Raw genomic sequence first — 25,679 nt, 5'->3', positions numbered from 1 at the left:
TCTCCTGGCCATGGCCCCTCATGGGTTGTCGTGAGCTTCGGCCTCAGCTTTGGCCTTGGCCTTGGTCTTGAGGCCCAAGCTCGACAGTAGGTCGTCCAGCGGCGCGTGGATCTCGTCGTGGTGCGGCACCTTCTTCATGCGCTGCATCCAGGCCGAGAACTTGGGGAACTTGGAGAAATCGTAGACGCCCATGAGCTCGATCTGCACGAACTCGCAGTAGGCAGCGAAGTCGGCCAGCGTGGGCTCGTCCGACTGGGCGATGTAGTCCTTGACCAGGAACTTCTCCGTCAGGTTGATCAGCTTGGCCATGAGGGCGGCGGCCTGCTTGGCCAGCACAGCGTCGCCTTCGAGGTGTTTGTCCAGCTTGATCCGCTTCAACGGGAGCAGCACCTTCATGGTGATCAGACGCGCGTTCGTGTGGTGCCAGTGCAGATACTCGTTCACCTTGGCGTGGGCCTGAACGTCCTTCGGGTACAGGTCTGTCCAGCCGAACTTCTCTGCTAGATACACCATGATGGCGTTGCCTTCGAACAGCGCGAAGTCGCCGTCTTGCAGCACCGGGATCAATCCGTTCGGGTTCAACGCCAGGAACTCGGTCGACGTGAACGTGTGGCTGCCGAACTCCGTCAGCGCCAGCTCATGCTCGAGATTCTTCACGCGCATGACCCATTCCACCGCGCGGCTTGGCTGGCTGATCAGATTCGCGTACAGCTTCATCGTCATCTTTACAGCCTCCAGGCGAACGTTCTCTTCTGAGAGTGAAGACCAAAGCCACCGTTAGCGAAAAGACCCGAAGAACTGGGACCCGGACCAAACATCAACTGCTTCAATGTATTAGAGGGTTACAGCAGACTTCAAGCTGCTACAAGGACAATTGATCTGGGCTGTGAGTGCTTACGGGTTGGCCTTGGTCTTGAGACCGAGGCTGGAGAGGAACTGGTCGAGCGGCTCGTGGATCTCGTCGTGGAGCGGCACGGCCTTCATGCGCTGCAGCCAGGCCGAGACCTTGGGGTACTTGGAGAAGTCGAAGATGCCCATGAGCTCGATCTGCACGAACTCGCAGTACGCGGCGATGTCAGCCACCGTGGCGTGGTCCGTCTCGGCCACGAAGTCCTTGACCAGGAACTTCTCGAGCAGCTCCGCGAGCTTGGTGAGCAGCGCGGGCGTGTCCTTGACCAGCACGGCCTCCTCGGGCGTGGCCGCGTTCTGCTTGGTGTGCATGAGCGGCACCAGCACCTTGGGCGTGATGAGGCGCGCGTTCGTGTGGTGCCAGTGCAGGTACTGGTTCACCTTGGCGTGGGCCCGCGCGTCTGCCGGGTACAGGTCGGTCCAGCCGAGCTTCTCGGCCAGGTACACGAGGATGGCGTTGCCCTCGAAGAGCGAGAAGTCGCCGTCCTGCAGCACGGGGATGAAGCCGTTCGGGTTGAGCGCCAGGAACTCGGGCGACGAGAAGGCCGCGCTGCCGAAGTCCATGGCCACGAACTCGTGCTCCTGCTTCTTGAGGCGCAGCGCCCACTCGGCGGCGCGGCTCGGCTGGCTGATGAGGTTGGCGTACAGCTTGAGCGACGACATGGTGGGGCTGTTGGTCTGGGGTGTGTGTGCGAGATAGGGGACTTGTGCGCTTGGAGGCGGATTGAGGAATGACGTTGGGGGACTGCCGCCGCTGGGCGGAGACTTCGATCCTTCGACGGATTGGCCTCAATTGGGACGGTTAAACCGGGTCACTCATACGCGTTGAAGCGGAGTCAGGCGTGGCGCATAAACCGAAGGCGCCCACCATCTCCGACCCCAAGCAGCATGGAGCGCGGCCGTGCCCGGTGTTGTGCAGCCTTCAGCTGGTGCTCGAGTCCAAAGTATGAACTGCTTGGCCCGGCTTGGCCTGGTCGCGTGTTTCGACTGAGCAGCAGCCAGGATGCACCAATGCGCGTGGCAGCGAAGAGAGAAGCAAGTCAGATTGGATGCAGGCCTGGTGCCGACCTCCAGTCCAACTTCAACATGAGCAATACCCGTTTGAGTGACGGACCACCTCGATTCAGTGACTTCATTTAGCGGAATGCGGCCGTACCGAGAAGTGCTGGACGCGATCAAGGGCCGCTGCGCCGTGGCCTCCACGAGCCTACGGGCGGGCGACCGCGTGCTCATTACGTCTGCCGTATGCGCCGCGTCCTCCCCGTCCTCCTGCGGCTGGTGCTTCGCGCCCGGCGACGTCTTCTCGCGGTGTTCCGCCTGTCGTAAAGCTCGCTACTGCTCCCGCGCGTGTCAGCAGCGCGACTGGCCGCAGCATCGCCACGAGTGCGCGGCCTGGCGCTCCATTCCAGAGAGAAACCCTTCGCCCACAGTGCTGCTGGTCGCTCGCCTTGCCGCCAAGCTTTTTCTGGGCTCCCAGGTCGACCAGGAAGAGAAGAACGGCGTGCTGAAGCTTCGGGACCATTTGGCCGATCACACGGAGCTTAAGCGCCACCAGTTCGATGAAATGACGCAGTTGGTGCTGCTCCTTTTGTCACGATATAAAGCAGAGAAGAGGGAGAAGAATGCGACTCTCGACGAGCTCCACAGAGACCTGGAGCTCGAGATACTCAAGCTTTTCGGTCGCGTCAATTGCAACGCCTTCTCGGTGGCGAATGAGTTCACGAATGAGGCTGTGGGCATCGGGCTGTACCCTGAAGGGGCTCTGTTCAATCACGACTGCGACCCCAATTGTGTCGTGAGTTTTAAAGGACGAGAGATGCAGGTTCGTGTGGTGAGAGACATCGAGGTGGACGAAGAACTCACGGTCTCGTACGTGGAGCTGTTGCAGTCGACGAAGGCGAGGAGGAGAGAGCTGAAGGAGTCCTACTTCTTTGACTGCGAGTGCAAGCGCTGCAAAGCTGCGACGAATGGGCAGAGTAATGAGGACTGGTACCTGGATGGATTGAGATGCAGCAACAAGAAGTGTGCGTCTTCGGGTGGAGTCGTGGTGGTGGAAACCTCGTTAGATGGAGATATGGTTGCGACGTGCAAGATGTGCAACAGTGCGCGAAATCCGGAGGAGATCACTGCCTTTGAGAGAGAACTGGAGTCACTGGCAACGCTAAAGGCAGAGTCGAATGCGAGCAGGTGGGAGAAGTACCGGCGCGAGTGGGAAATTCTGACGAATAGACTGCAACTTCATCCGAGAAACTCACGAGTGGCAACAATGGCCCGCGAGATCGGCAACTTTTTACTGGTGGCGATCTCTCCAGAGCTGCGCTCACAAGCTCTGCGATTCCTCCTGGCGGAGTTGCAGGCCGTAGAGTGGTTGCTTCCGAAGACGAAGCTTCCATCACGGGGACTGCTGCATTTTCAAATGGGCAAGGTGGTGTTTGAAGAGGTGAACGCTCCGTTGAATGCCATGCCGCAGGTGAAAAAAGTTGATACAATTCAACAAGCTGCCAAACATCTTCAAGAAGCTCTCACTGTGTAAGTGCTGTCTGTCTTGGATTCTGCAAAACCAAATAATTTATTGATGCTATGTGTGTGCTGTATGCAGACTGGACTGCGCGTATGGAAATGCCAGTGCTGCGGTGCAGTCTGCGCAGTTAACGCTGGACGAAGTGCAACGCACAGCCCGTGAACTCCAATGCTAGTAGCTACAGGTTGAAGTACGGGTCGATCTTTGACTTGTATGCAGCTCGCACGTACGCGGACGGCAGAAGTTTGCTAAGGATGGCCTGGCCAAGGAGTTGAAGTCGAGGGTTGGATGGAAACTCGTACATGATCTGGTGCACGGTACGCACGAGCATGAGGTCGCTGTCAAGCGTGACAGTGTCGACGACGATGCCGTAACCCCTGCGGTTGTCCTCCTGGTTGTTGCTGGAGTTCTGCTGTTCTGCTTCGAGCATCGCCCGAAGCTTCTCGTTGGTTGCATGCAGTGATCGCTGAATTGCCGCCTCGTCCAGTGGATTGCGCTCGACAAGCTGAAGGATCTTGGCGAAGCTCCAGTTTGGCGTCGGGTTATAGTGCTGCTTGCGGAGTTTTGCTTTGGCCATCGCAAGGAAGTACGCCTCTTCGTCCTCAAGATCCTCGAATTTGTCATGACAAAGCTTGGCAACGTCTTGGTTCGTGATCTCTGGAGTGCAGCGTCGTAGTGATAGTGCGTACAGCGGTGTAACACGTTGACTTTGGGGCTTCTTTTTGCTAGTGGCGGCTGTCAGCTTGCGGCTTGGCGCGACGTCTAACAGTGCCAACAGGACTCGGTAATCAGGTGCCTTCGTGTTCGCAGCCATCAAAAGAGCACGCAAGCCTCGGCGCTCTTCGGTATCCGCCAGTATCATCTCTTGGCAATGTTTCAACAGCGCCAGTGCCTTGTCAAGCCTTCCAGGGTCATTTATTAGCGCCATGTGCAGTGGTAAACACCGCTTTCCATTGTACGTCCGACAGCCTTCGTTATACACTTCAAGCAGCCTATGCAGCACCTCCAGACTGAGTCCTCTTCCTGCTGCAGCTGTGTGGATAGGGAGGTCGCCTGTCGAGAGAGAACTCGTTGCACAGCATTTCGGCATGCGATCAATCAATAGCAAGAGCAAGTCGGTCGCGCGCGGTTGGTGAAGGATCGCGTACTGCAGCAACGTCGTTCGAGTCCCGGCAATCGTTGTAGCTATCATCAGGGGCCCTTCGGCATTATCTTTGCCCTTGTTGGAGTTCTGCAAGGCTTCAGCGGTCAGAGTGAAAATCTCGACCGTCAAATTCTCTGGGAATCCGTACTTGATCGCGAGGTGCACCGGCAAGAGCCCGTTGCTACGCTTAGGTGTCAAGACGGCTACAGGGTAATGCGTTAGGAGCAAATCCACAAGCCAAAACCAGCCTGCCCCGATGTCGGCAGGGATACTTCCGTCGCCACTCTCGAGTGTCAGCGGCGAGGTTTCTGTCAGTCGCTGCTTCAGCTCCTCGAATGCATCCATAGCGAGGTGCAGCGGCAGATCACCTTGCTTGGTTGGCGTTGAGCACAGTACAACCTTGTCAAAGTGCTTGAAGAACAGCATGACCGCAGTTCGTGCTCGAGACGACGAGAAGTCGCAGCCTTCTAGCAGCTCGGATGTTTGCCGCTGCTGTTGTTGAGTAATGCACGAGTGGAAAGCAGACTCGCCACGCTCGTTGTACAATTTCGGCAGCGATGACTTCAACTCGTCCGCTGCTGCCCGCAAAGCCCACTGCAGTACACCAACAGAGGCGCGATGAAGGATAGCAGCATGCAGCGGCGTGTCCCCACAGACCGTTTGCCGCCCCCATACAGCAGTATTCAAGCGGTCTGCTGGCTTGCGCGGCTTGTTTCCAAGCGAGTGCTTCGACTTGACTGGGTGGTTCAAGCGTGGCGGTCTTCGTGCGAGCAGCTCCAGCAGCTTGATATCCGAACGTCGCTCGCGGAACGCAATGTGCAACGGCGTCATGCCGAAGGCATCGCACTCCCCAAGTGCTTCAGGATAACCATGGACGATAGCGCGCACAACAGCCACGGTGAACTGCGCATGCCGCACTGCGTAATGAAGCGGTAAGTTTTCTGCCGCATCGCGGCCACGCTGCATCAACTGGCGACGACGACGTCGAGCAATAAGCTCTACCAGCACCAAGTCAGGCTGTGGCGAGCGCAGATGCGTCCAAATATTCCCCATCAGGCGTTGCTGGACGAATGTGGCCACGTCGAGCATGTAAAATGCGCTGGATGCCAGCATCGGACGGTGCTTATAAGCAGTTTTGCTCTTGTGAGACCGCGTTACATCGCCAGGGTTGCTTCCGCGTGTGGATGAGAGCGCCGGCAAGCACACCTGATCGTAGAAGCGCTTCTTCGCTCGGAGCTCGGCCAACCGCTTGTCAAATTGGTACCTTTCCGCCTTGGTGGTGCAGTCATCACGCTCCAAAGGAGCAATAGACGACGTGCTCGTCGTGTAAAGCGGGCGGGTGAGGAGGACTTGGCCTGTGAGGTTGTCAGTGAAGTAGAATAGCCGGGTCTGCGGATCGATATGCTGCTCGAATCGAGTACGGACGAGCTGATGCACGCGCTTTCGAGCCAAGTGGCCCCTGACCAGTGCCTGGATCCGCTGCGCTGCATCAGGCTTCAAAGGTGGGTCAAAGCGCAGCCCTACATCGGCGATTATGGCTGCGACACAGTCCACCACCTCCGGCTCAATCCAGGTCACGTCTAGGCGCTTGGGCCCATACACACGCTTTCTTGTCGGTACGAACGCGTGCAGCTCGCGCCACTTCTGAAGTGCCTCGGCCTCGTCCAGCGCTGCCTGTTGCTCGATGCGTTTCTCCACCAAGTCATCTCTCCAGTCGGTCAGGAAGCCCTTCAGATCAGCGAGCGTTAGCTTGAGTGCTCTGTCCTTGACCATCTCCAGACTCACAGCTAAGGAGGCCACGGCATCTTTCGTAGTCAGGTGCTGCGGCGGCGGCACTGCTTCTCCCGCTGCTGCTGGCTCGGACACAGCATCGCGACGAGTTTGGTTCAGTATCGCAGCGTCTACCGCTGCAGGGCGTCGATGCTCGAACGCCTTCCAGAAGGCCAAGAACTCTTCCAGATTGATGCGGCCGTCTCCACTGGAGTCCATGACCTTCATCATGCGGCTCACCTGTGCTGCATCCATCTCGTGGCCTAGCGCTTTCGTAAGCTGCAACAACTCGCTCTCATCCAGAAGACCGGAACCATCAGTGTCGAAAGTCTTGAAGAGAACAGCGATCTTCTTCTCACGTTGCTGTTGGGCCTCGTGCTCTGTCATCGCCGCTGCATGCTCGTTCATAACATTCAGCGTGCGCATCTGTTTGCGACGACGGCGCTGCTTCTCTCGAGCCGCAGCTTGTGCCTCTTGCTGAGCGCGAAGCTCAGCCTGCGCCCGCTGTTTGGCTCGCTGAAGCTCCACCTTCTCGCGCTCAGCAGTTTCGAAGCGATCGTACCAGACGAGAAAGCGCTCGAGCGAGACTAGCTGCTCCATGGGGTTTGTCACGAGTTCATTCAGTGCTCGACGGTACGCAAGGCCGCGCAATGGGAAGTCGCCCAGAAGTGCCACGAGCCGAGGCAGCACGTTGGACTCGAAGCACTCTTCCGACTCTTGAGGACGTGGGGGGTCTGCGGCGTCGTCTTTCCTCTTGTTGGTTGACGACGAGAGCACGATTGCGTCTGCATTACCAAGAAACTCGAGGCAAATCTCGCGGCGGCGCTGCTCGCGTGTGATGGTCTCGACCTCGTTTGCCTCTTTGACTTCGAGCTGGAGCTTCGTCTTCCACCAGAACTGGAACTCCTCGAGCGTGACAGCGCCATCCCCACTAGCATCCAGCACGTTAAACACCTGTCGAATCTGCGCATCACTCACGGCCCCACCTGAAGCACCACCGCGCCCCAATAGAGCTCGATAGAAGTGCTGGAACTCGTCCAGTGTCATCCCACCACTCTCGTCGGCATCGTACTGACGGAAAACACGCGCTATCTGCTCATCGGCTGGCAGGTTCGACTGGCCACCTCCAAGCTTGCTAAGCATATTAGCCATCTGCGTCTGAAGCTGAGGAGGATCCCATTGTGTCGTCCCGTCCACCTCGTGATAGTAGTAAGTCTGCCCTTCGGCATCGAAAGCCTCCTCCCACCCGTTCATCTCAATCTTCTTCGTGCAGTACAGCAGCCACGCGCGCATGGCTGCTTCATCCAACACAATTGCGTCTTCACCCTCATCAGCTATCGTGGATCCGCCAAACCGCGTCTGGAGTTGCTGCATAACGTGCTGCACATGCTGCCGTCGAGTCATAGGATGGTTAAGCTGTGTAAGTACCCGCCAACAAGCCTCCAAGCTCCACTGACGCTTCTCAGCGCGTTCACTAGCTACGACTCCTTGCTGCTGCTGTTGCCATTGAACATCGATGAAAAGGTCAACCTTTTGTGCCCAATCCAGCTTGCTGCTGGGGAAGAGATGATTCAGCCGATCCGCTACTCGTTGCTCCATGGCTGGATGACCCCATCGCTCCTGCAGTGTTGTCGTGTGACGGAATAAAACAGGAGTGGCGCGCTTATGGAGCACATCAACGCGTTCCCAAGATGAGAACCGAGCTTCGCCGAGTCTGGTTCGCCGCTGGAACGGTGCATTTATTACCCAGTAGTGCCGTAGCGCGTCCCACGATACAACAGGGTGTTGCTCCAACAGATCCGGCGAAACAATGGGCACGCTGTAGGGATCCACCTCCTGCATGAGCGCAAACAATCCTTCATGCCCGTTGACCGTCTGCCCCACACGAACGCACAGGTCCTCAAACTCGGCGGCGTCCAAGTACCCAGACTTATCGTCATCGTACTTGACGAATAGCTCACGCAGCTGCTGCACCATTTCACAGGAGTCCTCGCTGCTCTTGTCATCACTGCGGCGAGAGCGAACAAACCCGGGAACACCGTCTTGAGACACCCGCGCTTCTTGCTGGGCGGCTTCCTGAGCCTCCAGGTGACTCCACAGGCAGCGTATGAGACTTGGAAGGTCCCAAATACTCTCACCCGAGAGCGTATTACAATAATACACGGTGGGCTTGCTGCCAAGCATCAGGTCGACCTCCGGAACCTCTTGAACCACTTCTTCCCATGCTGGGGTTGCCACCGGGACTTGACGAGGCTCCGCTTCAGCGCGAGACCGCTCTTGCGAGTGGATCTCGCTCAGCAACCAGCTCACGAAGTCGTGCCGCATGATTATCATGGCGTTCGTCGTATCCAGCTCCTGCATGAGGCGAAACTGCTCATGTTCGCCTTGCAGCGGACGCCCCACCCGACGACACAGCTCAGGCAGCTCACTGAGGTCCACACTCTCGCCTTGAGCGCCGGGTGCAAGCTCCAAGAAGATCGGATACACGTCTGCATCCACTCGCCAGTACTCGTTTGGGTCGTATCCTGCGTCGACGAAACCTCCTTGGCCTTCTTGTCCGTAGTAGTTTCCAGATGCAGCGGCGTCAGCGCTTCCATCAGCGCCGTAGGAGTCGGCGCCCCAGTAATTGCTGTAGTCTCCCCCTCCCCAGCCTTGATCTGCCATGCTTCCTCCCTGTGAAGACACCGAGTTAGTCAAGCGTCGCGTATCCCGGCGGACGAGCTTTGAATAGTCCTGGGGCTAACGAAGGCGGACGGTCTATCCGGAAGGCGCCGCGTTGAAGTGCAGTGGAGTGGAGTGGAGCGATCGATATATTTCCAGGGTCCTTGCTTGCTGCCCGAGCGACATCTAGAGTCGTGGTGAGCTCTGTCCGACGAGATGCTAGCAGTCCACAGACGCATATGAACATGCAGTTGCATACCTGGAGTCATAGCCTAAAGGAAAAACAAAATGGGGGAGCATATGTACAAGTGGGATCCAGCCAAGGAAGACCTCACACGGTGTAGAGTATCCCCGCGTTCTTGAAGTCCGTCTTGCTCAGCGACTGCTTGACGAAGGGCAGCACCTTGAGGATGGAGCTGAAGTCCGGGCGCCGCGTCGGGTCCTGATTCCAGCAGTGCTCGATCAGCTCGGCGATCTTGGGCGGCGTCTGACGAGGCAACGCCGGCCGCATCCGCTGCTCCGCCACCGCCATCGCAGCTACAGTAAAAGCATGATAAATCTTCAGTAAATAGATAAAAAGAATCACAAGTATTCGGCTGCCAGCAACACTCACTCTGCATGGGCGTCTGGCCCTTGAACGGCACGTCCTTGGCCAGCAGCTCCCAGAGCACGACGGCGAAGCTGTACACGTCGGCCTTGCTGGAGTACGGCTCGTGACGGATGACTTCGGGCGCCATCCAGCCGTAGGTGCCCGTCTCGGCCGTGAGGTCGGCCGAGCGGCCCAGCTCCATGACGCAGCTGAGCCCGAAGTCGGAGATCTTGGCCGTGCCCTGCGCGTCCAGCAGCACGTTGCTGCTCTTGAGGTCGCGGTGCATGACCGAGTGCTCGTGCAGGTAGCTCATGCCCTGCGCCATGTCGCTGGCCAGCCGGAAGAAGTCGAGCGGCGCCTTCCTGTTGCGGCGCAGCACCTCGGCCAGCGTGCCGCCCTCCATGAACTCGAACACGAGGCAGTAGCGCGGCGGCGCGCTGGCCGAGCCCAGGAACTGCACGATGTTGGGGTGGCGCAGCGCGCTGGCCACCTCCTCCTCGCGGCGGAACTCGCGCAGCAGCTCCTTGGCCAGCGCGTCGCCGCCGCTCTTGCTCTTGGCGGCGGCCGACAGGTCCACGACCTTGGCCGCCACGACGCGGCCGTTCCAGTGCGCGCTGAAGGTGGAGCCCGAGCGGCCGGCGCCCACGGCTTTGCCCATCCTCAACTCGGAGAAGTCCAGGGTGCCCGAGGAGGAGGACGAGGAGGAAGACCTGCTCTTCTTCTTGCCGAACAGCGGCATGGCTTGGCGGCTTATTGGCTTATTGGCTCAGTGGAGCGACTAAACAAATGCGGGACGGAAAGCGGTGCAGGCTTTTGAACGGCTGCTGAGAGAAATGATATACCTATGGGAACTGATGTCTGCATTTACGAATATTGACTGCGATAAACCGGCTGTGTTAGATGATCTTGCGGAATTCGTTTGGCCAATGAGAGGCGTCGTGCGCTCCACGCACGACGCGGCGACGTTGAACTTGGTTGACTCCAAGCACACCAATGCGGGACGCGCACCATGCCATTTTGCCCATGAGTCATCCGGATGTAAATGGAGCTCGATGCCCACTGCGGGCACGTTTAAGTCTGCAGTGCAGACCTCAGCGAGAGAGATCGATATGGCAACGTCCTCATCAACCGATGCGTGCAGTTCTTGCGGTCGCCCCGACTTGAAGTCGGCGACTCCCTCCGGCCATCAGCTCGAACATTGCTTGCTCGGAGCAGCCCAGCCCAGTGGCAGCATTGTCTTGGGCTGAGTCGCATCCTCAGCCTTCGTCGCAGCTTGTGCAGCACCCACCACTCCACGTCGTTGCGTCCTGCGTCGGAGCTCAGTTTTGTTTCAGACGGATCGGAGGCCAAGCAGAGCACGAACCAGTCGACTAAGACAAAGGTGGCAAGCTTCGTGTTGCTCGGCACAGCGCTGTGGAGATCGATATCAAGCTGAGCGCGGCCGGTACTTGCCGCTGAACGGATCCGCCGGTGAAGACAAGGCCCCATTTCGCCCAGACCAAGCCAATCGCCGAGATCATGTCCCAGTCAGCTTTGGGTTCGCCTGCATCCAATGTGACTTGCTTCCCTCTTCGCTGCCATGCGCGTTGGTGCACAAGTCCAACAGAAAGCGCATGCTGGGCATTTGACGCCCTGCACCGCTCCGAAGTCCTCGAGTTGACGTCACTTCACAGCTCCGTGGCAGCTCTCGCGCCCCTGGCTGCGTCACGGCAGTGGATATCCATCCCAGTTGCGGCGGTACAGCAGCTATGGCCGAGCTGATGTGTCACCGCCCAGTAAGTCAACATCCTGGCTGCTGCTCAGTCGAAACACGCGACCAGGCCAAGCCGGGCCAAGCAGTTCATACTTTGGACTCGAGCACCAGCTGAAGGCTGCACAACACCGGGCACGGCCGCGCTCCATGCTGCTTGGGGTCGGAGATGGTGGGCGCCTTCGGTTTATGCGCCACGCCTGACTCCGCTTCAACGCGTATGAGTGACCCGGTTTAACCGTCCCAATTGAGGCCAATCCGTCGAAGGATCGAAGTCTCCGCCCAGCGGCGGCAGTCCCCCAACGTCATTCCTCAATCCGCCTCCAAGCGCACAAGTCCCCTATCTCGCACACACACCCCAGACCAACAGCCCCACCATGTCGTCGCTCAAGCTGTACGCCAACCTCATCAGCCAGCCGAGCCGCGCCGCCGAGTGGGCGCTGCGCCTCAAGAAGCAGGAGCACGAGTTCGTGGCCATGGACTTCGGCAGCGCGGCCTTCTCGTCGCCCGAGTTCCTGGCGCTCAACCCGAACGGCTTCATCCCCGTGCTGCAGGACGGCGACTTCTCGCTCTTCGAGGGCAACGCCATCCTCGTGTACCTGGCCGAGAAGCTCGGCTGGACCGACCTGTACCCGGCAGACGCGCGGGCCCACGCCAAGGTGAACCAGTACCTGCACTGGCACCACACGAACGCGCGCCTCATCACGCCCAAGGTGCTGGTGCCGCTCATGCACACCAAGCAGAACGCGGCCACGCCCGAGGAGGCCGTGCTGGTCAAGGACACGCCCGCGCTGCTCACCAAGCTCGCGGAGCTGCTCGAGAAGTTCCTGGTCAAGGACTTCGTGGCCGAGACGGACCACGCCACGGTGGCTGACATCGCCGCGTACTGCGAGTTCGTGCAGATCGAGCTCATGGGCATCTTCGACTTCTCCAAGTACCCCAAGGTCTCGGCCTGGCTGCAGCGCATGAAGGCCGTGCCGCTCCACGACGAGATCCACGAGCCGCTCGACCAGTTCCTCTCCAGCCTCGGTCTCAAGACCAAGGCCAACCCGTAAGCACTCACAGCCCAGATCAATTGTCCTTGTAGCAGCTTGAAGCATTTGACTCGCTGCAGCGGGAGTGCTGTTAACTCTTCAATACATTCAAACATTTGATAGTGGTTCTTATGCATACGATGGATACCGGTGTTTGGAGAAGCTAAAGTGACGTCGTATCAGCGTTGAAGTTGGGTCCGACAAGCGGCGGACCGGGTTGAGGGGTGATGATGTCGTCCAAGGACGTCGAGCGCTTGGGCTCGAGCAAACCGTGGTAAAAGTTGCCACGCACAGCCGTGTCGAACTGGAAGGCGCTCGCTTCCTGGCTGGTGAGCACTCGCTTGGTCGGTCCGCGGTGCGGCAGCTTCTCCAGCCGCTGCAGGAACGCTACGATGCGGTCGACCGTGCGCTGCGACGTTGATGTGCCCGTGGTGAGCTCAACCGGAGACATCAGCACGCATGGGTAGAAGAAGCGCATGCCCAAGAAGCGGTCCGGGTGCTGCAGGTGCATCCTAGACGTGGCAAAAGACAACAGTCAAATGTCATCAAGCAGCAGCAACCAACAGAGATGCATAGTAAGTAGCACGTACTGAATCGAGTCGATGGGGAGCTCGATCGTGTTGGTGGCCAGGATGGTCGAGGCTGAGCAGTGCTGCTCGAGCGTCTTGAAGAGCTTCACCTTGGCCTCCAAGTTCTCTGGAATCTGTAGGGCAACCAAAACTTCATCAGCCTTGTAACTGCCACAGGAGGACACTTTCGTCCTCCTCAAGTGGCACTCCCTTCTCACCGCTTCGATAACAATGACAGCATCGGCACACTGAGCCACGTCCGAGACGACCGTGATGTTGCCGCATGCCTGCGTCAGCATGCTCTTGGTCACGTAGCCCAGGTACAGCAGCGGGTGCAGCAGCTCGTACGCGTAGGAGGACAACTGCAACATCATAACATAACAACACATAACGTGCCACCGCCTTCAGTTAAGAACTTCACCTAGCTGATATTGAGATCGAAACTAACCGCGTCGCCGGTCTGCGGGTTCGTATCGCACACGAGCACTTGCACGCCCAGCAGTGACAGGTCGATGGCGATGCACTTGCCCAGGAAGCCGGCGCCCACCACCGCCACCTTGGAGCCGCCGGCTGCGCTCTGGGCACTCGAGTTCGTGTACGCGCAGGTGCCGCTTTCGGCGGCCTGCTCGCCGCCGGCCTGCGCTGCTGCTGCTGTCTCCCCGTGCGGCATCCTGCCTGATACTTTTCGTCTGATTCCCTTTCACGATTTTTTTACTTTTAAGTACAAAATTCAGGTTAAAATTGGCTTCTGTAATATTCGTAGCGTAATCTGAGTTTTGGAAACGGGATCCTGATCGAAGGCACGCACCTTCAATTTCTTGGGCACATATGGAGCGCAAAGATGCTGGGAACTGACGCTGGATCGCGTCTGGGCGATGGCTGCAGGCACCCGTAAATTATAATACTGTACGGTGCCCTACGGTCCGTAATCTCAATTCGAGAGATCGCTGGCCCCAACGACCAGGATGCGGATCGCGGAATAGCAAAGCCAGCACCACTGTGAGAAGCAGCACCACTGTGAGTGGTGCTGCTTCTCGCGTCGTGCATACATGGGTAGTGCACACTGTATTGGCTGATGTCAACGCGGACGTGGCTGATGTTCTTGAGTACGTTGGGGGGGTGGGGTTGCTTGACGACTTCCTCCTTTGCCTCTGGTCTCGTTGTTGATTCCTGGACGCAACTGCTACGAACTTCCCGTCACGATTTGGTGTTGTTTCGCCATCGTCGCTGTGAGGCCTGTCTCCGATGAAATCGAGGAACGTTCGGAGCCTAACGAGCACTTTGGATGCCTCTGCCATGACATGACACGATGGCTCCAGTCACGCAGAACTCAATTCACCGATCTTCACTCGAGTGGCGTCAGGGACGATGACTTGGACGCCGTCGTCCCCGAGTAGTATCACCAGCGACTACGTTCAACTAGCCCCTACACCGAAGACTGCGTCCAGGGTGCCGGATCCCCATGCTCCGATTCGACCACGTTGGGTGCTCTACGCCAACGTGTTGGTGGCACTACTGCAGCCTCTGCAGTACGGATGGTCGACCTCGCAATTGAACCTCACGACGTTCAACGCCGAAGACGAATGCAACGCAAGACCTGTCGCCCCCGCTACATGCCTCATGTTCCCAGGACACACGAAGGCACAGTGGACCATCGCCGTCAGTGCCTGGATCCTCGGTGGAATGACCGGCGCTCTCGCTTGCGGGCGGATTTCCAACAGATTTGGCCGCAGGTGCATCATGATGTCCAACTGCGTCTTCATGATTGCAGGGGCAGTGGTGCAAGCGAGTGCCTCGAGTGTGTGGATGTTCATTGGTGGGCGTGTCGTCTCGGGCATCGCTTCAGGTGGAGCCACGGCCGTCATCCCCGGATTCATCAGCGAGATTTCGCCTCCCAACCTCCGCAACAGTCTCGGCGTGGGCTTTCAGATCGCTATCACCATCGGCAACCTGCTTGTAGCCATCGCCTTCTTCTTCGCCGACACGAGCAGTGGCTGGCGTTATATCGCGGGGTTCCCCGTTGTGCTGGCGATGTTGTTCTTGACATTGGCGCCTTTCGTGATCGTCGAAAGCCCCGCGTGGCTGCTGACGACAGGCAAGACTCAACTTGCGGAACGTGAGCTTGGACGACTCTATGGCGAAGATAATGTGCATATAGCGAAGACGTGGATCAAGTACCAACAAAAAGCTCCACGTGACACCTCCTGCAACGACTCCGACTTGCACCAGAGCTCCACAGCCTCTACGGACACCCCGAAGTCGTGCAATTTGGTCGAGCTGTTCTCACCGAGGCTCATTCGACAACTACTGACTGCTATAGGCATGGCAGGGGCTCAACAACTCACAGGGATCAACGCCGTCTTCTTCTACTCGTCCACGCTCTTTGAGCAGGCTGGCATCTCGGACGACCGTATTGGTATCGTGGCTGTCAACTTCGTCAATGTGTTGCCGACCATGTTCTGCGGGGTTCTAGCGGCGCGCCTCGGTAATCGCAAGCTCATTCTCTGTGGATTGACGGGGATGTTCATCAGCGCAGTGGGCATCACGATATCGCTCGTCGCTAGCCTACCAGCCCTCGCCATCGTGTTCACAGCGACGTACGTGACTTCATTCGGCTCAAGTCTCGGTTCGCTTGCGTGGGTGGTCATGGCCGACTTGTTCCCGGATGACGCTCGAGCTATGGGGACTTCGGTCTGCGTGGGGTGTAGCTGGCTGTCTAACCTCACGGTGGGGCTCAGCTACCCGTACATCGCTGCGGTTTTAGTCAACTTCAGCTTCACGCCGTTCATGTGTACCGTTGCACTCTCCTTCCTCTTTGTGCACATGTTCGTGCCGGACACGTCCGGGAAGACGATACAGGAGATTCAGAACGAGTTCAACGCAAAAACCAGGGATTAAGATGTAGAGTAGCATAGTGTCGAAGTGTAGAGTAAGCGAGTCTCGCAACAAATATCGCGTTATTGTCGGTGGAGCCCAGATACTACATTGATACCGCCTCAACGTAGACGCACGTTACAAGTGTATAGATGCTTCATTGTCCTGTCGAGAAGAGCTCCACCAGGCTATTCAGAAGCTTTTCTACAGAGTGGTGGTCATAATCATGGAGACCGCCGCTGGATACGTCTCTCCTGCACTGCTCGGTGTGAATCACAACTGCTCCTGTGAAGCAAAATGGCTCAATTGCTCCACCAAAAAATCGAGATACGGAGGCGTCGCTCGTCGCTATTCAAGATGCGTGCCGCCAACCAACACGAGCCTGGCGTTCCGATACGGAAGTCCCATCCTAGTTATCTGCGTGTCGTAGTACGCAAACCCCACTCGCTTATACATGTGCCTCAGCGCCCTTGGCGTCCATGAATGGATAGTAGACATTGGCCACAGCTGCGTCTAGCTCACTTCCATATTTCTGCCTGTGTGTTGGTAATAAATTAGTTTTTGAAGTGATTGACGGAGGACTGTCTAAAGGCACAAAAAGAGGTTGGTAATGTTCACAAAGTGTCAAAGCGCTGTAAGACAGTCAGAGGCTCGAAAAAGCAGGCCATGCGCTTTAGCGACGTCGGAGGGAGCTCACTTCTACAATTGCAACAGCCGGAGGCACTCCCAACAGCCGAAGGCCAAAGCTACAGTACCGGTACACTTCATCCACCCTGAAACTACGCCACAAGTCAATTTCCCAACTACAGTAGCCACACACGCAGAGCGCCATGGACTTCTCGGCGTCCATGATCAGCACGACCCGGAGTGGGTACGTCTGGGTCGCCCCGACGCCCATGGTCATGATGCCCGCTCCACAAGTCGAGGAAGAGACCGTTCTGCAGCCAACCTGGAGATTGTACGCCAACATCCTGGTAGCGGTCCTACAGGCGCTGCAGTTCGGTTGGTCTACCTCCCAAATGAACAACTCGATCTTCAACAACGAAGCGGACTGCAACGCAAGACCCATCGCACCCGGAACTTGCCTCATGTTCCCTGGCCACACCAAGACGCAGTGGACCATCGCCGTCAGTTCCTGGATCGTCGGCGGTATGCTCGGCAGTCTCGTTACGGGCCGTATCTCCAACAAGTTCGGTCGCAAGCCGACCATGATGGCCAACTGCCTCTTCATGATCGCAGGTGCGGCCGTGCAGGCCACAGCCGGCAACATTTCCATCTTCACGGTTGGCCGCGTGTTCGCAGGTATCGCGGCTGGAGGCTCCACGGCCGTGATCCCCGGATTCATCGGTGAGATCTGTCCGCCACACCTTCGTAGTCGCCTGGGCGTGTGTTTCCAGATCTCCATTACGCTGGGCCACCTGTTCGTTGCGATCACCTTCTTCTTCGCTAGCACGAGTACTGGATGGAGGTACATTGCGGGATTTCCGATCGTGTTGGCGACGCTGTTTCTGGTGTTGGCCCCGGTCGTACTCGTGGAGAGTCCGGCGTGGCTGCTGATGGTGGGGCAGCCGGAGCGCGCAGAGCAGGAGTTGACGCGCTTGTTCGGCGCGGAAAACGTGTACGCTGCGAAGAAGTGGATCAAGCAGGACGACGTCGAGTCCAAGCGCGAGCGCGAAGGCAGCGTGAGACTTCAGGACTTGGGCATGTCCATCATCTCCCCGGAAGCCCCTCAAGCGAGCGGCGGCAGTCTGAGAAAGCTGTTCTCGGCGGCGCTAATTCGACAGCTACTGACGGCTATCGGTGTCGCTGGAGCGCAGCAACTCACGGGTGTCAACGCCGTCTTCTTCTACTCGTCCAGCATCTTCAAGCAAGCTGGAGTCACGGACGGCCGCATTGGCGTCTTGCTGGTCAACTTCGTCAACGTGCTGCCGACCTTGGTGTGCGGCATGCTCGCGGCCCGTGTAGGTAACCGCAAACTCATCCTCTATGGCTTTTTCGGCATGCTGCTGAGTGCTGTAGGTATCACAGTGACGCTGGTGATGAGCATGTCTGCTCCATCCATTGTGTTCGTGGCACTGTACGTGACCACCTTCGGTGCGAGTCTCGGGCCGCTGGCCTGGGGCGTTATGGCTGACATGTTCCCGGACGACGTTCGAGCCGTGGGCTGCTCGATTTGCGTGGGTGTCAGTTGGCTCTGCAGCCTCACGATCGGACTGGTGTACCCGTACCTGGCCGCGGCGCTGGGCAACTTCAGCTTCGTGCCCTTCATGTACACCATCACGCTGTCGTTCCTCTTCTTCTTCTCCATCGTGCCCGACACGTACGGCAAGACGATCCAAGAGATCCAGGACGAATTCAGCGCCAAGTGGTCGAAGAAGAAGAAGAAGCCTCAGCCTCAGTGGCGCATGTCGGGCGGCAGCCAGATCCCTGTGCTAGGGTAGAACCGTTTGCATGTTGAGTTAGATGTGGTCAAGTGGTTAAAAATATGTAAGATAATAATTGTCGCTGCAGTGCAGCTTGAAGTCGCGAAGGTGTTTCGGTTGTATACATACCAACCAGTTGAACATGCATCTCGACTCGAGAGAATGCGAGGCTCGAGATTCTCGAGCCTCGCATTCACCGATCTGAGGATTTTGGAGCCGAAAAACTTGCGGAAATGATCACCTCGTTGGCGAATACGACTCGGCGTGCAGTGAATTTGTGCATCTGTCTGCTGTCTTGGTCTGAGCGGGTCAGAGCAACCTGCAAGGCACTTGACGGCCAAGTTGAGCCGAGAACGAGGCTCCGTACGATTCGGACAGGCGTTGCACCTGTCGACGCATCGGGTGGCGCGCAGACTGCAACTTGAAGTTGCCTTTTTTGAATGCGAGCCATGCCGGTGACGTGTACCATGTAGACGAAGCTCGCACTGGCAAAATGCTCCTCCCCACGGCCTCGGTGGACGTCACCTCATCTCAACAACACGGCCAATGTGCCTGCGTGATCTCCTTATCGCCGCGCTGCTCGCCACAGTAAGGCTGCGAGTGCGTGCGCGACTAGCAGCCCCCGTCCCTGCGCGGCGATCCGACAAAAAAGGCGTGACCGCATGTCTGTGTGGCCCGTGGCGCGGGTGGTCGAGCTGCAACTTGCAGCAGAGCGTGCCGGTGCAATGACCTCGTTCACTTTAGAACTTCCCATCACCACACCAGATCGACTCAATGGCCGTCGACGCGCTCCCTGAGCCCAGCGCCCAAGACTCGCCGTACGTCGAGGTGCGCACGCCCAAGGCAAGTGATGGCCCCACGGACAAGTCGGTGCCGCTGTCGTCGACCTTCTGGAGCAGTCTCTGGGTGCTGCTACTGCTCCCGTTCCAGTTCGGCTGGTCCGTCGGCCAGCTCAATCTCACGGCCTTCAACAACGAGGACGACTGCAACGCGCGGCCCGTAGCGGACGGCACGTGCCTCATGTTCCCGGGCCACTCCAAGACCGAGTGGACCCTCGTGGTCAACGCGTGGATCGTCGGCGGCATGATCGGCAGTCTCGCGTGCGGAGCCATCTCGGAGCGCTACGGCCGCAAGAAGGTCCTGCTGGCCAACGCGCTCATCATGCTGGCCGGCGCAGTGATCCAGGCCAGCACGTCGAGCATCTCCGCCTTCATGGTGGGCCGCATCGTGGCCGGCGTGGCCTCGGGCTGCGCCACGGGCATGGTGGGCGGCTACATCAGCGAGATTTCGCCTCCGAGCCGCCGCAACTCGTACGGCACCTTCATGCAGGTATCGCTCACAGGCGGCATCTTGGTGGTGACCGTCTTCTTCTTCTTCCTGGACACGAGCAGCGGCTGGAGGTACATCGCCGCCTCCCCCGTACTGAACGCGGGCTTCTTCTTGGCGCTCGCGCCGTTTGCACTGGTGGAGAGTCCCGCGTGGCTGCTGGAGAAGGGCGACCGTGAGCGCGCGGAGCAGGAGATCGCCAGACTCTACGGCCACGAATACGTGCAGCTGGCGCTTTCGTGGATGGAGCCAAGCGCCACTACCGACCTTGAGTCCGAGCCCCAGTCCGAGGACCAGCAGCGTGGTGGCAGCGTGCTCTCACAGCTCGTGTCCCCGCTCTTTATCCGTCAGCTCCTTGTGGCGCTGGGAGTATCGGCCGCGCAGCAGCTTACGGGTGTGAACGCAGTGTGCTACTACTCGTCCGACATCTTCACAGATGCAGGGATCTCCGACGGCCGCGTGGGCGGTGTCATCGTCTACGTGCTGATGCTCATTCCCACGATGATGGTGGCGCGGTTGTCCGAGCGCTTTGGCAACCGAAAGCTGCTGCTCTGTGGGCTGGCGGGCATGTTTATCAGTGCCACGAGCATTACCATCTCGCTGGCGTTGTCGGCGCAAGCTCTCTCCATCGTCTTCACGGGCACATTCGTGGCCTCGTTCTCCGCGAGTGTCGGCCCGCTCATCTGGCCCATCACAGCGGCGCTGTTCACGGACTCGGTGCGCGCGACCGCCGTCTCCATGTGCATCTTCATCAACTGGGTCTGCAACTTGCTCATCGGCGTCTTCTTCCCGTACATTTCGGACGCGCTGGACTCGTACAAGTTCGTGCCGTTCATGGCGACCACGGCCGCGTTCTTCCTGTTCACGCACTTCTGGATCCCAGAGACCGCTGGCAAGACGACGGAGGAGATTCAGGCCACGTTTCATTCGCGTGGCTATCAGAAGAAGCCCGACATCTCCAGCTAAAGTGTCCGTCCACTGCAGCAAAGACCAACGGGGGTCAGCCTCTGTAGATACCATGTAAATCAAAACAATTGGAACTTCAAAGATACGCTTGGAGTCCTCACACACAACCGATGCAACAAACAAACAAAAAGTATCTACTAGGTAGAGCTTAGCTTCAGTGTTTAAATACCGCAGAATAGTTATTTATCTTACTCTAGTCTAGTTCATATTACCCGAGTACTGCAATTTGACTGTTGCGCGACAGCCGCCAGTCCTTATCGGCGGTCTTCTTGAGTCGCCGCACTTCGAACTCGTCCTGGATCTCCTGGATGGTCTTGCCATACGTCTCCGGCACGAACGAGTGCACGAAGAGGAAGGCCAACGTGACTGTGCACATGAAGGGCACGAAGCTGTAGTTGTTGAAGGCAGCAGCGATGTACGGGTAGCCCAGACCAATCGACAGACTGCACAGCCAACTGGCACCCACGCAAATCGAGCAGCCCATGGCTCGAACGTCGTCCGGGAACAAGTCGGCCATGATTCCCCACGCGAGCGGCCCGAGACTGGATCCAAACGTGGTCACGTACAGTGCTGTGAACACAATGGCCAGCGCCGGCAAACTGGCAGTAAGCGACACCGTGATGCCCACCGCGCTGAGGAACATGCCGGCAAAGCCGATCAAGACGAGTTTGCGGTTGCCCAGCTTGGCCGATAACATGCCGCAGAACAGAGTCGGCAGCACGTTGACGAAGTTGACCATCAAGACACCGATGCGGCCGTCCGTGAGTCCGGCTTGCTTGAAGAGGCTGGACGAGTAGAAGAAGACGGCGTTGACACCCGTGAGTTGCTGGGCTCCAGCCACACCGATGGCCGTCAGTAGCTGCCGGATGAGCATTGAGGAGAAGAGCTGGGCGAAACCCCGAGGCTCAGGCTGGGCGAAGCTGCGGGCCTTGGGCGGATCGGGCGCCATCAGAGCCATGGACATTCTCATGTCCTGCGCGACGTACTCACTCCCGGGGCCCGTTCGTGGAGCCGGCTCCTCCTGGGTTTTAATCCACGTCTTGGCAAGGAAGACATTCTCGGTGCCGTACAAGCGCGCCAGCTCGCGCTCGGCCATGAGTTGCTGGTTCATCGTTATCAGCCACGAGGGGCTTTCCACGAGCACGAAAGGGGCAAGCACCAGAAACAGGAACGCCAAGACGGTGGGGAACGCCGCAATAAATCTCCACCCAGTGCTTGTGCTGGCAAAGAAAAACGTGATCGCAACGAACAGGTGACCGAGAGTGATGGAGATCTGGAAACACACTCCTAATTTGCTGCGGAGGTGCGGCGGAGAGATCTCACCAATGAATCCGGGGATCACGGCGGTCGAGGCTCCGGCAGCAATACCTGCGAACACGCGGCCAACAATGAAGATCCAAATGTCGTCTGCGCTGGCCTGGATGAGAGCTCCTGCCATCATGAAGAGGCAGTTGGCCATCATGGTGGGTTTTCGACCGAACTTGTTGGAGATACGGCCCGTAACGAGACTGCCGAGCATACCGCCGACGATCCAGGAACTGACGGCGATTGTCCACTGCGTCTTGGTGTGGCCGGGGAACATGAGGCAGGTTCCGGGCGCGATGGGTCTTGCGTTGCAGTCCGCTTCGTTGTTGAAGATCGAGTTGTTCATCTGTGAAGTGGACCAACCATACTGGAAGGGCTGCAGTGTCGCCACCAGCACGTTGGCGTACAGCCTCCAGGTCGGTTTGATCGTCGAGTTGCTTGGGACTGGCTGGACTGGCGGGGCTGCCCTCTCGGAGACGACAGGCGTCGGCACCACCCAGACATGGCTGGCACTGCTCGTCGACGGCGTGAACTCCATGTTATCGCAACGTGGCCCCACTATTCGTAGCTGTGCGCAACCGCGGCTGAGTTCTACGTGGCACAGTTGGGGTTGTTGCGCTCTCAACGCGATTGAAAAGTGAACGACCGACTGGACTACACAACAGTTGTGCAGTCAACCGGTTGCCCTATCACAAGTTCATGCCTCAGGGTTGTGTGATGTTCTACCGGTAATCCACGACTCGATGCTGTGTTTTCTGAGCTGAGCTGTTGTCAAGCGCTCGCACCTCGGATGTACGTACAGAAACTGTAACTGATTTTGCGAAACAACTGCTGGAAGGAAACAACGAGTGCTTGGATGACGGATCTTTGGAGGATCGCCGGATCGATCAACCGAGCCACGCACCAAAAACTGGACATGAAAGGAAGCGCTTCATAATGAAGTTCATTCGCAGCGTTGTGACCTGGTGCACTTTAACCGGGCGGCTCTGAGTAACTGCAGGCATCGATCCGCCACCTCCGCTGCTCTGAAAAGTGAGCGACTGAGCAGTAGACAGCTGTACTGTACACTATGATTCGTCTAATACAGTTCATGTATAGACGTCCAATACAGCAGCTCTCCGGGCACCACCGACTGGTGCATGGAGGGACTTCTAATACATGAATTTTCAAGAAACTTCGCGTTGTACAGACGCAAACCGTCACGCAAATACGCGGTATGCCGACAAATCTTTGTTCGTCGCCACATTCATGGACAATGCAACCAGGTTTCCGTGCAGCAATATGCCGGGCAAACAGATGCAGACAAGTGCAAATTGTTGCAGACAGCAGAAGTTTTATCCGCAAACATATTCGACAGCTTGTTATGCAAAAAAGTCCATTCATCCTGTTGGGCTGTGGTTCTCAGTGCATCGCACCGTACGAAATTCCAGAAAATCGACCCACGCCATCCATACGTGCTCAGCGAATTCAAGGATTTTACAACAATAACATCCAAACGACGACGATCAACAATATCTGTGCCAGCTCCTTATGAAGGAGTGAGCGCACAAGTCCTACCTCCCTGAGCGACATCAGCGCAACCGTGGTTACCTCATTACCATATTGTACCGCGTTGCGCTGAACTCCGCTGGGCGCCAAACGTGCCTGCACACCAAAAAGAACGAAAGTACAACAGGAGAGGATACATGGCATGAACTCCAGAAGCTCGGTCCCACCACACTAGGATAGCCTTCAGGTTGTGCAACACAGTCCGGGTGTGAGTGCATTGACTGTAAGCGATACGACTGGAGCCAGCTTAAAGTTCTATCATAGTCGGCCGCACTGGAACGATGCTGATGGGACCGTAAAGGTAGGGAAACTTGCATTGCTATCGTGACATGCCGCTAGCATCCCACCAAGCGTGGTTGGTTGCCTTTATTTTGGTTCTTATGCAGATCAGGTCTAGGATTTGAACATGCTGATTATGAGACCGAATCGGAAGACCTGAACGAAACAGCCACAGCAGTGGAACATGGCACGACAATTCTTCTCCATGCTCCGTTCATCTATCTGTCCTACTAAGCATTGGCCAGGTTTGTTGTAGATAAGGTGTTCCATGTGAGTGGCTACTCTGAATGAGCAGACGTTATGCAGTGGCAATCCCCGATGTCTCACTATCGCTGCTAGCCACTTCTAACTGTAAGTTTGTCCATGTAATACCTGCGTCCTTAGTTACAATGTTATGCCGCTCTTTTGAGATTCTAGCCACAGCAAAATGCATTGGCGGTAACTTCACATGCTGGACATTCTCTACGTTGGTATGGTGTACTAGAATGTAAAAGAATCTTGGGAAACAACACCAAGTCTACAGTACAGGGTACCAATACGTGTAAGCCCAGTAACTAGGATATCCAATTGCTTTACTGAGGCACAGTAAAGTACAACCTGGTACCCGAAGTGCACAACGCTGCTGAAGAAGCTGTCAAAGACGCATAAATTTGCATAACTTCGGAGCAATACATAGCGTTCGAACTTCGAACTTCAAAGCAATTGTATTCGTGTCGATACGAAAACTACGTAGTATGCAAACTTTATTATCCTTCTACTTGGATCAGGGTGCGGCGAAACTTGATCTTTACTACAATGTCGCTCTCTTTGCCATCGCTCATTATAAACAGCTCGAACGTCTGTGTGAGCTACGGGGAGCGGAGCCTTGCCCACCAACGCGTCGCTATCCGTATCCTCGCCGAAGAACTTGTACACACGACGAGCAGCACGAAGCGTGGAGCGGACTTGAGTCTGCTGTCATCGTTAAGTTCTCGAAATCGATTCTGCAGACGCGGGAGCGCAGGCCTCCATCTTGACTTGGTTCCCTCATTCTTCTCGTCTTTAGTCACTGTAGACAACGGCGTAGCGCATGGCGGGACTGGATTCGAGCTTCAAGCGAAGCAGTTGGACCCCCATGTTTCCTTCCGAGGTGGGTGGCGAAGCAGTAGGCCACCTCCCGGTCGGCCGTCGAAGGGGGACGCAGATCTAGAGCGCAGCACTCGCCGATGAAGTCGCTCATGCAGCGAAACTCGGTTGGGCGCCATTTGCCTCCTGCGCCTGGGATCCCCCTACCACAGCATGCACACCATCACAGCGCTGGCGGTGCCCACTGGCTCGGGTGGCATCAACAGCCTCGAGATGGGCTCCGCCGCGCGCAGGAACTTTTGATCACAGGGTGCGTGGTCAGTCGGGCGCGATGCACGGTGGGCGTGCCTGCGCCCTCCTCCTCCTTGAAATGCATCCGCCGTCTCGTGTCCAACGGCGACTTTTCCGGTGACGAGCCCGCGGAGGCCGCGCGCGCTTTCCGTAGGTGCGCCACCGGCTGCTATTGCTGCTGCTGCAGCTGCACCTGCATCTCCCAGCTCACAGAACTCGCTGTGGTTGCCGGTAGCTGGAGAGGGGGCTCACTCCATGACGTGCTGGACGGTTAGGGCTGGAAGGCTCGACATCGCCGAGGAGCTGGCATGTCGAGGATGCTTGCCGGTGCCGTGGCAGCCACTGCGCGGAGGCTCGGCAACTGTCGTAGTGTCGGCTCTTGCGATCAAAACATGGTGAATGTGAGCCAATCACGAGATCATAGAAAAAGTACCCTCTGATCAAATCTAAGACCTGTTCTGCATAAGACCCATTTAAAAATCTTCCGCGTGGTTGGCAAGTTGATACCCATGCGTGGACGCTTGATAGATGATAGCCCTGATTCTTGTGAGTTCGTTGCGATCTTGCCGTGCCGACACAGCTGTGAACTCAGATCAAAGCCGTCGCGGACGTGGTCACTGACGAAACCTTTTTCAGGATGCCATGGTTTCAGCGC

General features: G+C 57.4%; 11 protein-coding genes across 11 annotated transcripts; 5 read left to right on the top strand and 6 right to left on the bottom strand.

Moving 5' to 3' along the window:
* Positions 1–18: 18 nt before the first annotated feature.
* Positions 19–723, bottom strand: PHYSODRAFT_337279 (hypothetical protein; the record flags this gene model as incomplete). The annotated part of the gene is made up of 1 exon (XM_009534917.1): positions 19–723. The coding sequence occupies one exon, from the start codon at positions 721–723 to the stop codon at positions 19–21; it is 705 nt and encodes a 234-aa protein (XP_009533212.1).
* Positions 724–852: 129 nt separating this feature from the next.
* PHYSODRAFT_287071 (hypothetical protein) lies at positions 853–1,622 on the bottom strand. The gene has a single exon (XM_009534916.1). The coding sequence runs from the start codon at positions 1,570–1,572 to the stop codon at positions 895–897; it is 678 nt and encodes a 225-aa protein (XP_009533211.1). The 5' UTR covers positions 1,573–1,622; the 3' UTR covers positions 853–894.
* A 431-nt stretch (positions 1,623–2,053) lies between these two features.
* Positions 2,054–3,442, top strand: PHYSODRAFT_518318 (hypothetical protein; the record flags this gene model as incomplete). Its single annotated transcript, XM_009534915.1, has 2 exons — positions 2,054–2,953; positions 3,029–3,442. 2 exons carry the CDS (start codon positions 2,054–2,056, stop codon positions 3,440–3,442), a joined length of 1,314 nt encoding a protein of 437 aa, XP_009533210.1.
* Positions 3,443–3,608: 166 nt separating this feature from the next.
* Positions 3,609–9,008, bottom strand: PHYSODRAFT_520549 (hypothetical protein; the record flags this gene model as incomplete). The annotated part of the gene is made up of 3 exons (XM_009534914.1): positions 3,609–4,845; positions 4,996–5,266; positions 5,372–9,008. 3 exons carry the CDS (start codon positions 9,006–9,008, stop codon positions 3,609–3,611), a joined length of 5,145 nt encoding a protein of 1,714 aa, XP_009533209.1.
* Positions 9,009–9,336: 328 nt separating this feature from the next.
* Positions 9,337–10,252, bottom strand: PHYSODRAFT_520681 (hypothetical protein; the record flags this gene model as incomplete). The annotated part of the gene is made up of 2 exons (XM_009534913.1): positions 9,337–9,542; positions 9,619–10,252. The coding sequence occupies 2 exons, from the start codon at positions 10,250–10,252 to the stop codon at positions 9,337–9,339; spliced, it is 840 nt and encodes a 279-aa protein (XP_009533208.1).
* A 1,419-nt stretch (positions 10,253–11,671) lies between these two features.
* Positions 11,672–12,512, top strand: PHYSODRAFT_355265 (hypothetical protein). The gene has a single exon (XM_009534912.1). The coding sequence runs from the start codon at positions 11,722–11,724 to the stop codon at positions 12,397–12,399; it is 678 nt and encodes a 225-aa protein (XP_009533207.1). The 5' UTR covers positions 11,672–11,721; the 3' UTR covers positions 12,400–12,512.
* A 29-nt stretch (positions 12,513–12,541) lies between these two features.
* Positions 12,542–13,617, bottom strand: PHYSODRAFT_304336 (hypothetical protein; the record flags this gene model as incomplete). Its single annotated transcript, XM_009534911.1, has 3 exons — positions 12,542–12,890; positions 12,969–13,309; positions 13,396–13,617. 3 exons carry the CDS (start codon positions 13,615–13,617, stop codon positions 12,542–12,544), a joined length of 912 nt encoding a protein of 303 aa, XP_009533206.1.
* A 698-nt stretch (positions 13,618–14,315) lies between these two features.
* PHYSODRAFT_518409 (hypothetical protein) lies at positions 14,316–15,845 on the top strand (the record flags this gene model as incomplete). Its single annotated transcript, XM_009534910.1, has 2 exons — positions 14,316–15,095; positions 15,207–15,845. 2 exons carry the CDS (start codon positions 14,316–14,318, stop codon positions 15,843–15,845), a joined length of 1,419 nt encoding a protein of 472 aa, XP_009533205.1.
* An 806-nt stretch (positions 15,846–16,651) lies between these two features.
* Positions 16,652–18,262, top strand: PHYSODRAFT_519712 (hypothetical protein; the record flags this gene model as incomplete). The annotated part of the gene is made up of 2 exons (XM_009534909.1): positions 16,652–17,526; positions 17,575–18,262. 2 exons carry the CDS (start codon positions 16,652–16,654, stop codon positions 18,260–18,262), a joined length of 1,563 nt encoding a protein of 520 aa, XP_009533204.1.
* A 756-nt stretch (positions 18,263–19,018) lies between these two features.
* On the top strand, positions 19,019–20,536 carry PHYSODRAFT_337270 (hypothetical protein; the record flags this gene model as incomplete). Its single annotated transcript, XM_009534908.1, has 1 exon — positions 19,019–20,536. The coding sequence occupies one exon, from the start codon at positions 19,019–19,021 to the stop codon at positions 20,534–20,536; it is 1,518 nt and encodes a 505-aa protein (XP_009533203.1).
* A 208-nt stretch (positions 20,537–20,744) lies between these two features.
* On the bottom strand, positions 20,745–22,379 carry PHYSODRAFT_520922 (hypothetical protein; the record flags this gene model as incomplete). The annotated part of the gene is made up of 1 exon (XM_009534907.1): positions 20,745–22,379. The coding sequence occupies one exon, from the start codon at positions 22,377–22,379 to the stop codon at positions 20,745–20,747; it is 1,635 nt and encodes a 544-aa protein (XP_009533202.1).
* Positions 22,380–25,679: the final 3,300 nt, after the last annotated feature.

This window comes from Phytophthora sojae, assembly GCF_000149755.1.
Source record: "Phytophthora sojae unplaced genomic scaffold PHYSOscaffold_8, whole genome shotgun sequence".
Classification (NCBI taxonomy): domain Eukaryota; phylum Oomycota; class Peronosporomycetes; order Peronosporales; family Peronosporaceae; genus Phytophthora; species Phytophthora sojae.
The sequence above is the reverse complement of the archived record's forward strand: the minus strand, read 5'-3'. Positions and strand labels throughout refer to the sequence as shown.

What these genes read in the sequence shown, in the direction of transcription:
- PHYSODRAFT_287071 (XM_009534916.1), bottom strand. Translation starts at nt 1,572, where the DNA reads ATGTCGTCGCTCAAGCTGTACGCCAACCTCATCAGCCAGCCGAGCCGC.
- PHYSODRAFT_355265 (XM_009534912.1), top strand. Translation starts at nt 11,722, where the DNA reads ATGTCGTCGCTCAAGCTGTACGCCAACCTCATCAGCCAGCCGAGCCGC.